General features: G+C 37.1%; 1 protein-coding gene across 1 annotated transcript; it reads right to left on the bottom strand.

Annotated features, from left to right (window-relative positions):
- Positions 1-2,826: 2,826 nt before the first annotated feature.
- Positions 2,827-10,358, bottom strand: LOC311083027 (uncharacterized protein). The gene is made up of 7 exons (XM_084114276.1): positions 10,317-10,358; positions 5,173-5,580; positions 4,971-5,057; positions 4,794-4,835; positions 4,379-4,503; positions 3,836-3,925; positions 2,827-3,411 (listed from the first exon to the last, which is right to left on the bottom strand). Exons 2-7 carry the CDS (start codon positions 5,357-5,359, stop codon positions 3,286-3,288), a joined length of 657 nt encoding a protein of 218 aa, XP_083970402.1. The 5' UTR covers positions 5,360-5,580; positions 10,317-10,358; the 3' UTR covers positions 2,827-3,285.
- Between the last annotated feature and the right edge of the window lie 393 nt (positions 10,359-10,751).

The raw sequence follows: 10,751 nt of genomic DNA, 5'->3' as shown, positions 1-10,751 counted from the left end.
CTCGTAATAACGAGATCTTATGTCGTTAAAACGACATCTTTTTTTGCCCTTATAAGGACATGTGTAGTCATATACAAAATATGCCTTTATCCACATAAAATTGACAGCCTATTGCGCCTTTATCACACTTCTACGTTCAAAAAGCTTAAGCAAATAGTAGCAGCCCCCAATCAGGCAAAATTAATCAATGAGGCCCTTTTTTAAAAATATATTTTATATAGGCCTATAAGTTTTTTTTTTAAATAATATTATATATAGCCTAAGATTTATTTTTGTTAATAGGCTATATCTCCATTACCTAGAGATATAATTAAACAAAAAGTAGTCAAAACACATCTAACAGAACATAGCCTAAGTTGTTTATTGTGTTCTTATTTTGTTTAATTAACGAAATGTCAATCTTCGTCTTTATAACAGAAGATACAATACAATACAAAAATCTTCAAGATACAGCCATACAATCTTCACATGTAACGGATTGTCACCTTATAAACAGTCCTTTGTGTGGTGGTGGAATAAAGAAATATATGGTTACCGGTATTATCTTAATTTAAACTTTATTTTATTAGTTCATTAGCTAATTATGCTAACTCAACTAATTTAATGTAAAGAGCTGGATACTAATTACTAATTAAATAATGTCAAATATTAAATGTAGGCTATTGATTAGAGTTGCCATAGACTAAAGGATTTTCTAGACTAGTAGTCATTCATTTAAGCAATTAGGACTAATCACACGTTTATATTAAATCCTGGGTTCATATATGGCTATAGCCTGTATTCCGCGCTCAAGCGCATGCAAAACTTGCCGCAAAGCACTGGCAAAAGTAGGCTAATGATATAATAAATGTGTCTGAAAAAAATAACGAAGCATTTTAATTGTTTATTAATGAACTAGTCTTTTCTAAATCAGTGCGGTTAGGCACCCTGCAAACGTATCTCCATACATCTCCGCTGTAATGTAGCCTAGATGCGCCTTTCATACGGACAGGATTACATAATCAGATGGTACCGTATTTGCTTTCGATTGGATTTTTTTCGTTGGTGGACATTTTTTTAATAAACTTTATATAGTTAGTTATATTTCTCATGTCTGTGAGGCTTGTCTATACACTATGACCAGAAATGATGGAGTATTTTAAGTTGTTTCCACTGTTGATAGGAAAATGCGAGTGATGGCACCGGCGCATCCATGTCATGCAGTGCGCGCTCCACACTCCGCACAAACACTCGGATATGCGCTTAATAATAGCAAACATTTAGGTTACGTTAAAGCGAGCGGCCATGCCAGACTGATAAGTCCTCTTCATGTTTAACAAATCAAATTCTATTGCATTTTCTTGCGCCAGTTTGAAAAGGGCGGCTGAAACACTTAGCCTATACAGATAAACGCCCAGCGCTGGTGTTTTTCTTTAAACAAATTCGTTTAGGCTTTAAAATAAATATTGTTTATGGGCTAATTAATGCCACAATAATTTGTTTATTTTATTGGCTCCTACTATTTTTCATTTTTGTTTTGCATTGAATACCATTTAAAGGATTTGCTGCACCGCAATCCCATCCTCCCATAGAAAGACACGTTAAGAGCCACCTTTATTTTCTTTATAATAAAGGGTTTCTATGGAAGGAAACCGCTTAACGTATAATTAAATGCATTGCGTTCATATTCTGGGCTCATCTGCTTTTCTGTGTGTACAGCATTTGATCTTTATCACTGAAGCTTTTTCTTTATTATAAGGGTTTATTATTCCATTCCAAAGGACTGTTTATAAGGTGACAATCCGTTATACATCTTGAAGATTTTTGTATTGTATTGTATCTTCTGTTATAAAGACGAAGATTGACATTTCGTTAATTAAACAAAATAAGAACACAATGTTGTAAAAAAATAAACAACTTAGGCTATGTTCTGTTAGATGTGTTTTGACTACTTTTTGTTTAATTATATCTCTAGGTAATGAAGATATAGCCTATTAACAAAATAAATCTTATTATATAGCCTAATATCATATTAAAAAAAAAAAACTTATAGGCCTATATAAAATATATTTAAAAAAAAGGGCCTCATTGATTAATTTTGCATGATTGGGGGCTGCTACTATTTGCTTAAGCTTTTTGAACGTAAAAGTGTGATAAAGGCGCGATAGGCTGTCAATTTTATGTGGATAAAGCATATTTTGTACATGACTACACATGTCCTTATAAGGGCAAAAAAATATGTCGTTTTAACGACATAGCATCTCATTATTACGAGAAAAAGATGTCGTTTTAACGACATATGGATCTCGTTATTACGAGAAAAAGATGTCGTTTTAACGACATATGGATCTCGTTATTACGAGAAAAATATGTCGTTAAAACGACATAAGATCTCGTTATTACGAGAAAATATGTCGTTTTAACGACATAAGATCTCGTTATTACGAGAAAAGATGTCGTTAAAACGACATAAGATCTCGTTATTACGACATAATTGAGGGGAAAAAATAATATGTATGTGGCAGCAATGCGTCACCGTATTCGAGATCGGGGCGGCTCCGACGTTCTTCCGAGCAGGTTCGGTCACTCTTAACACACCTCACACCACACACCACAGGGAAATCTGATAAAATAATCTGAAGAACCATCAAGATAATCAGGATTTAATTTAGGATTGTCGGAAGGGGAGAAATCGGCCCAAATATCTTGGTGCGGCCCCAGCATTAAACAGTAAGCCTAGTTTAAATCCGTTTAAATTTACCTTGAGGAAATACCACTTTTATAAAGATAGCTCTTTTGCAGCCTTGGGGCAGAAGCAGGAGAGGATAAAAATACAGTAAACCAAGTGATCATAAGAAATGAACTGAATTTATTGAATAGACAAAGATCTACCTGATTCCATTTACTAAAAAACTAATTCATCAAGTCTTTTTAAAGCAAGAAAAAGCAAATATAAATGTAGGCTATTGCTTTTTAAAAAGTAACTGAAAGCCTTGAAGGGAAACAACCTCTTATCTCTAACTTCTGAAGACAATACAGTTATTATTAGTAGCTACAGAGAAGAGTTTCGCCTTGCACAAATTAATAAAGCATTAAACATTATACATTCAGGGATAGAAAAATTCAGCAAAAAACAATATAAAAAGTTCAATGTAAGTAAAATTCATAATATAAACTGAATGTAGAAAATATTATTTAAAAAAAGTAAAAAAAACAACAACAAAAAACACATGGAACTGCTCCATATATAGGCTACATTAAATTCAAAAGGCTTACTCTAGCGGAAAAGCACAAATGTTTCAGCTCTCAGGCCTTCTTTAGTGAAGAAGTGAGTTCCCTCACTACTCTCTCACACACAAATCCTTCACCATGATCCATATCAACATCAGAGGTCATGATGCCACACTCATGATCATCATCATCATCATCATCCTGAAGCACAACCAGAATACAGTCAGAAATATATTTTTATGGAAATGTATCAAAATTATGTCCACAGAATGTACATTTAAACATATATAGTTCATATTAAAATACTTAATAATTTTATTGATTTTAACAAATAAAAGTCCTACTAAAAAACAAAACTTTAAGCCCAGAAATTTTTTGGAATTAATTTTCTCATCTTTTCTACACATAGGCCTACTTTTTTTTTTCACCCACAAACATAAACTGTAGAGCCTGTTCTCCTCGTCATTCATCATATACAGTACACCATTTGTTTTGCTCTGAAGTTGTACAACCATCCAACAGCATCAAAAGCTTTTCAACTGTCTAATTTTGGTAATTGACTGTTCAGAAAAATCTTTCACAAATATCTTAAAGGTTTAAAATAAAAAAAATGTAAGTGCATTACCCCAAATGAAGAAGCACTGTCTCCAGATCCGTCTAATGAGGCTTTTGACACCAGAAATTGCTTTCCATTGGTTCTAGACATCAACCAGACCTGCCCATGTACACAGACAACATTCAAGAACATGTGTACAACAAAGTTCACTTTTAATTCATTTAAGATTAGTAATATAGTATAATTTAAGCCACTCTCAGACCCTCTCAGCTATATTAACCATATAATGAATAATAACCAATTTATGAGGTAAAATTATGGATTTAGTATATGAACAGTCAAATGTGCAACCCAGTCTCAGAATCAGACATCATCTTCATAAGCTCTGTACAATAATGTAATTACCGTTTTAATTCTGTTTACTCTCATGCACAGTAATGTTCACTTTATTATTTCATATTGGATTTAAAAAATATATTAAATATTGTGTTTTTATTCCACTACTGCTACTGGTATTGTTTGTTAATGCATTGTTTTCCATTCTGTTTTTGCATCAGTTTCTAGTGTACTTATGCAGAAAAAGAGAGAGAAGTGGATGAATAGTTGCTGCACCTTGTTATGCACAGATAACATGGCAAGACTAGCATTCCTCTTAGAGCAGAAGCTCTCAGCAGCGTAGCAGTCACTGTTGTCACTCCAGAACAAATAAAACACATTGTCATAGAGAAGCCACACTTCTGAAAGATAAAAAAGAACATTCAGTATGAAGTATCTGTATAGTTGACAGAAATTGTTTTGTATTAATATTCCTTGCCATGCCAGGACAGTTCTAGAGCAAAACCACACAAGAGCGATTTTAACAATTCAGTTTTCAGTTGTAGCTCATACGATGATCAACAACACAACCAAAATTAAGAACAATCAAATGTGTGAACATTTAGACACATAAATGTAACATATCAGATGTTTCACACATGCATGCTGAAAATTAGTTTGTTCTCATCAGTTAATAAAAATTAAAACTAACCTTTTTGTCCTTTTATTGGTTGTGTTTCTTTATTGTGAGAGTCTAAGGGGTGGAAAAGCATGTTATTTTTAAATATTTTGTCAAACTATACATTTAAACCTTTACTGTCACAAAACTTTTATTTTTTCTCGATTAGTATACCTCAATAAATTTCAAATGCTGTGTCATGAAACTTACAATTTAGGCCCACAATAATAAGGATGATGGTTGAGATAAGTATGTTCACAGCAAATAGTAAAAACACATATTTCCTTTCAGAAAACTCTGTTAAACAAAGATTAATAGTGATTAATAGAAACACTGATTGTAAACTTCATGAACAATTTGCTTGAATTCCATCCATCCATGAATTCCATCCACACATCCTCTGTTGTCTTACCTGAGAACAGTGTTGTACCAATAATAGTTCCCTGGTCTGCAGGTGGGTACTGAAGAGATTGATAAATGTCTTCTGTTTTAACAGCATAATTCTTCTGTGTCTCCCTATTTTCTGTGTGTCCCTGTCCCTCACCCTCACCCTCTTCATATTCATTTATACACACAGAAAAACGCTGCTCCAGCTCCATTACTCTCAAACACTTAAGTAATGACACATACGCACAATAACAAGAATCATATATCACACCCTCCGAGACTGAAAAACTAGTCGTGATGCTAAATACTGATAACGTTGCGTGCAAACCTTTATTTCTCTGTGCTGCTGGTTTTCTTTTCTCTTCTGCACTTCCTTTTCTGTCCAAAGTCAGACCACATGGATTTATTGCAGCAGTGCAGTTTAAGTCTCAGACTAGACCGAAAAAAGGAAGCAGCGGGAAGATTTATAACTATAACTTTTTTAGTATTAATATTTTTTTTGCACATTATGCAAAATGCCAAATAAAGCAGAAGGGAAAGCAAAAAGCAATCTTGCTTACTTGCATTTACTTAGTGTGCAGAAGACCTCAGTTCACACAGACAGCAATTAAATATATGCATATCACTGTGCTGTTGATTTCACTGTGCTTTTGGAGGGAAAGTTTACGACTCTTTGTCTTCGAGCATGGTAATTTGCATATTGGATGTTGATGCAGAAACTATTAAAGATTCTTGTAATACGAATATGTTTGCATTGGTATCAACATATAATATACACGATCAAGATCATCAAAATAAAAATTTGTAGATACCAGTGGTTGCATTAACTGGTGGTTCTATCATCAAGCATGCATAAAATGGTAATACAAAATGCAAAAGCTAATAATGGACAGTAATAATCATAAACGCAATGTTCTGGAGGTATGAATGTGCCTTCATAGAAGGTTTTTCATCAATACGAGTGTACTATATAAACTGCAGATCCCACGTCATCCCATTGACAAATTCTTCCGGCAGCCCTCCTCCTCCCCTTCTCCTCCAGTAAAATATCTCTATCCTCTTCTGTGCAATTCCATCATAGGGGGATTTTAACTCGGAGCTCAAGCCGAGCCTCGGGTTCGAGCCTCCTCCAAGGACAACAACCCAAGTTAGTTTACTATTAACCTTTAAGGCGCAAAAATGCATGGATGCAGCCCTTTCTCCCCTGAGACGGATGGGAGTATGCATCCTGAATTACCTTGACGATTGGTTGCTCTTAGCCCAATCGAAGGAGGAACTATGTGCGCACAGATCTCTGCTCTTCAGCCACTTGGAAAGTCTGGGGTTCAGGATCAACCTAAGCAAAAGCTCTCTGTCCCCCAGCCAACGCATCTTGTTCCTGGGGGCAGTATTCGATTTGTCCCAAATATTTGGGGATTTCATCGGAACATTCCCTGAAAATTCAGAGACTAGCTGTGTCCTTCAAAATTGGGGACAACCTCCCCCTGAAAATGTTTCAGATGCTACTGGGCCTAATGGCAGCAGCCTACTCAGCAGACCTGTTACACATGCAGCCATCAACATTGGTTGAAGGAGCCTGCGTCCCACCTCGAGCATGGGTGAGGGCCACCTCATTCTCAGGATCACGGCTGTACCAAAGCCCTGGTCCCCTGGAAACACCCAATCTGTATCAGTTGAGAGTAGAAGTGTGCTCGGTTTTCTACAAGGTAAGTAGTCGTGATGGATGCCTCCAAGCAAAATTGGGGTGTCCTATGCGACAGCAGGCTGGGCTTTGGCTCCTGGACATATGTTCTTGGGCCCACTGCCCAATATTCTTCTAGAAGGAAAAGGACGCATTAGCCAGCAGGTGGCCCTCTCTCCGCCATTATGCCTTCCCCCCAGTGCCTCTGCTCCCTCAGGTCATCAACCGAATCAGGGAGGGCAAATCAATACTCATGGCACAACTCTAGCAAAACCAGCCGTCAAAATCTGTTCCCCCAACCCCATGATGAGAGATTTTGATGCAGTGGCTTAAAAGATGCTGAATTAATTCTGTGTGGATGTAGCTTAACCAGCATCAGTTTTTTACATATTAGAAATATGTGTAAGAAACAAAAAATCCAGCTTTCGGAATCTGTTCCTCCACCTCCATTTCACGAGTTCACACATACATGAAATCAGATATAGTAATTTATGCATATTTAGCATGCTGTTCGGGGAAGGGTCCGAGTTTGGAATTTAGCCTGAACCCAGAGTACTCCCCCCTTTTGACTGGGATAGAAAGCCAATCAAGAGTGAGGTGATGGGGTGGTGGAGGGATGCTGTGAAACTGTCATGGGACAGCAGGGAACTACACTGCGACCAAAATGGTCGCATATGCGACCTTTTGAAATGCCATTGCAACCCTAATTTTTAATGGGTCACAAATGTATCACTGATTATTTTTGTACCTACCTTATGTTTTAGGCAATATGCTATGATTTACCATGAGCATTTATTAAAACAGAAATGTGTATTTTAAGAATACGTTTTATAACGTGCTCTGAGCATTCGACACATCAAGTTGGCTTCAGCCCCGCGACCCCCGCCGCCCCCTCCCGGAATGGTGTAGGCATAGGTCAGCAGCTTTAAATACCCGGGACTCATTATAGATAATAAAATCAACTTCAAGGAACATGTCACTGCCATCCAGAAACGTGCACAACAAAGACATGTAATATGCAAACTGAAAGCCCTCTCTGTTGCCCCTCACCTCCTGCTCCTACTTTACAAAAGCATCATTCAACCCACCCTGCTGTACTGCTCAACCTGTTTCTACACAATGCTAACTGCCACCTGCAAAAACAAACTCGCTAAAATCACACATATTGCCTCCAAGATTATCAATCTCCCCACACCCAGCCTATCAGACATGAATGACACAGCCATCACACGCCTAGCACGCGCAATAGCAGCTGACATAGACCATCCTCTGAATAAATTCTTCACACTACTCCCATCCGGTCGCAGATACAGAGCACTAACCTGGACTAAAGCCTATTTCAAAAAAAGTTTTGTCCCCACCGCCATCACAGTGCTGAACAAACTGTAATACTGCCACCCCCCACCTCAGTTGCCTTGTAGTTTTCACATCTGACGTGTTTATGTGGGTGTCTTAATGAGCTGTGTGTTTGTATATGTATTTGGATATGTGTTACGTTCTCTGTGTTCCTCATATGTGATATTTCTGTGCTATGGAAGAAGGAAAAAAGGATGTGTGGAAATGATTATCCCTACGGGACAATAAAAAGACTCTATCTCTATCTCCAAATTAATAATTGAAGTGGCAGTTAAATTCACACACACACACACACACACACACACACACACACACACACACACACACACACACATAAATATATATATAAAGCCGATATAAAGCCAACAAAAAAGATATCTCACCATTTAATTTAAAGATAATAAAAATCACAAGCATAACAACTGCTGCCATTAAATCTATATTTATTTACATATTTACTGAAATAATTGGAAATCAATCCATTTAAAATGAACCAATTTAAATGTTGTTTTAATTTATAAAAAAATCTGTAAAATAATCTGATTTATACTTGAAGTCCCCCTGTGGTGAAAATCAAGTTTTTAATGTTGTTTATATGTCTATGTGGTGTTTTTAATATGTTTTAAGACAAACCATTGCTGAGTATTTTCTCCTTAAAACTGCATTGAAGTTTGAAATCGCTGGTGTTTCTAACGTCACAAACTACCTTGTAACCAATCACGTCAACGAGTGGATCTCTGAGCTCGTGTGAGTGAGTGGAGGCGGGGCTAATTTGCATATTCATAGAACCGCGTATACTAAATGAACTATACTAAATTTATGTCTTGTCATAACTTGTCCCATAGAGATCAAGGGGAGGTGGTAGATAGGCTTAGGACTTAGATATCATCCAAAGAGGATTTTTATTTAATGCCAGTGGAGAAGTAGGAGTGTACATATTCACAGTGAGGTGTCAAAGAGAAATTACGAAATTAAATAAAAATAAAATATTCACAAAAATGAATATACACTTGACTCAGTGCAAACTCTGATGTATCAACAACCGCAAGAAAACAAATTGCTACAGGCAGCAAAATCTACAATGGATACATTCAGCCACATGACCCTGTCTTTACCTTCCCAAGGTCAGTTTAGACTGGCTTATATAGCCTAGGACCAGAGCCATAGAGAGAAAGAGTTGCGACACTCCCATAGACCTCCGTTGTAAACAATGGCGGCGCTTTTAACCGCCTACTTCCGGGATTAGAAGATCGGAATAGTTCCAAACACTGTCATTTTGGCGTTGGACACCATTCACTTACATTGCAGCGCGTCGAGTTGTTCCAGAGTTAAGTTGTTGAGATATCGACCTCTTTTGAATTGTCAACTGTCTATATTGTATCAGAGGCCCTTTGCGATGCTTATACTGGTCTTCATTTGTATGCACAGCGTAATTATTTATATTTTATGTTGGATGTTTCAACCAATTTTCAAGCACTGCGCTAGCTAGTTAGCTAGCGCGACTTCGTCAGCTGTCACTGTGACAGTAAGAGTTCGGTAATGAATCGCTATACCACCTTTATAGCAACTTTTATTTAATTTAATTTTTTGGGATATACTAACTTTTCATTATGTTTTATTGTCTTGAGTGAAGCGGCTTGTGAGAACAATGCTGGACCTCTAGGATTGTTATGGGATCACCAGTCCTGTCTGTTTCATGGATCACCTGCCCCTGTTTTTTGTTTTTCTTGTTCACACACAAGCACACATTTTTGTTGTCTGTCATTGTTTAATAAAAAATATTTAAGCGAACTCTGAACGGACGGCCACGGCAGACCTCTTTGCGTGATCACGAAGGTGTAATGGCTGAATCAAAATTTATAAGCAAAATCACGGGAATCAATAGCCTAATACAGCCCAGTTGTGCTAAAATAAATATCATGAGACGTCCATCATCAGATGAATGATATGGAAAAGTTAAGTTAGAGCCGCTAAAGCCAGTGCTACTACCCATGCGAACATGAACACTATGCTTTTCCCTCCAAAAATATAGCCTAAAACTTATCTCCAAATGCAAAACTGACATTAACAAAATGCAATAATGCAATAACAGCTGAAAAAGTACTTGGGTGTGTGTTTTATTTTATATTTACCGTTCAATAATGCAATCGCTGCTGTCTGTCCCATAGAAGAACATGACAGCCAGCATGTGTTTTGGAACTATTGCGGCTTACATGAACCACGTGACAGCCATAGCGGCGACATCAATGAGTGTCGCAACTCTTTCTCTCTATGGCTCTGCTACTACCCATGCGAACATGAACACTAAGCTTTTCCCTCCAAAAATATAGCCTAAAACTTATCTCCAAATGCAAAACTGACATTAACAAAATGCAATAATGCAATAACAGCTGAAAAATTACTTGGGTGTGTGTTTTATTTTATATTTACCGTTCAATAATGCAATCGCTGCTGTCTGTCCCATAGAAGAACATGACAGCCAGCGTATGTTTTGGAACTATTGGGGCTTACATGAACCACGTGACAGCCATAGCGGCGACATCAATGAGTGTCGCAACTCTTTCTCT

Source organism: Abramis brama, assembly GCF_963993115.1.
Source record: "Abramis brama genome assembly, chromosome: 5".
In the NCBI taxonomy this organism is placed as follows: Eukaryota; Metazoa; Chordata; class Actinopteri; order Cypriniformes; family Leuciscidae; genus Abramis; species Abramis brama.
The sequence above is the reverse complement of the archived record's forward strand: the minus strand, read 5'-3'. Positions and strand labels throughout refer to the sequence as shown.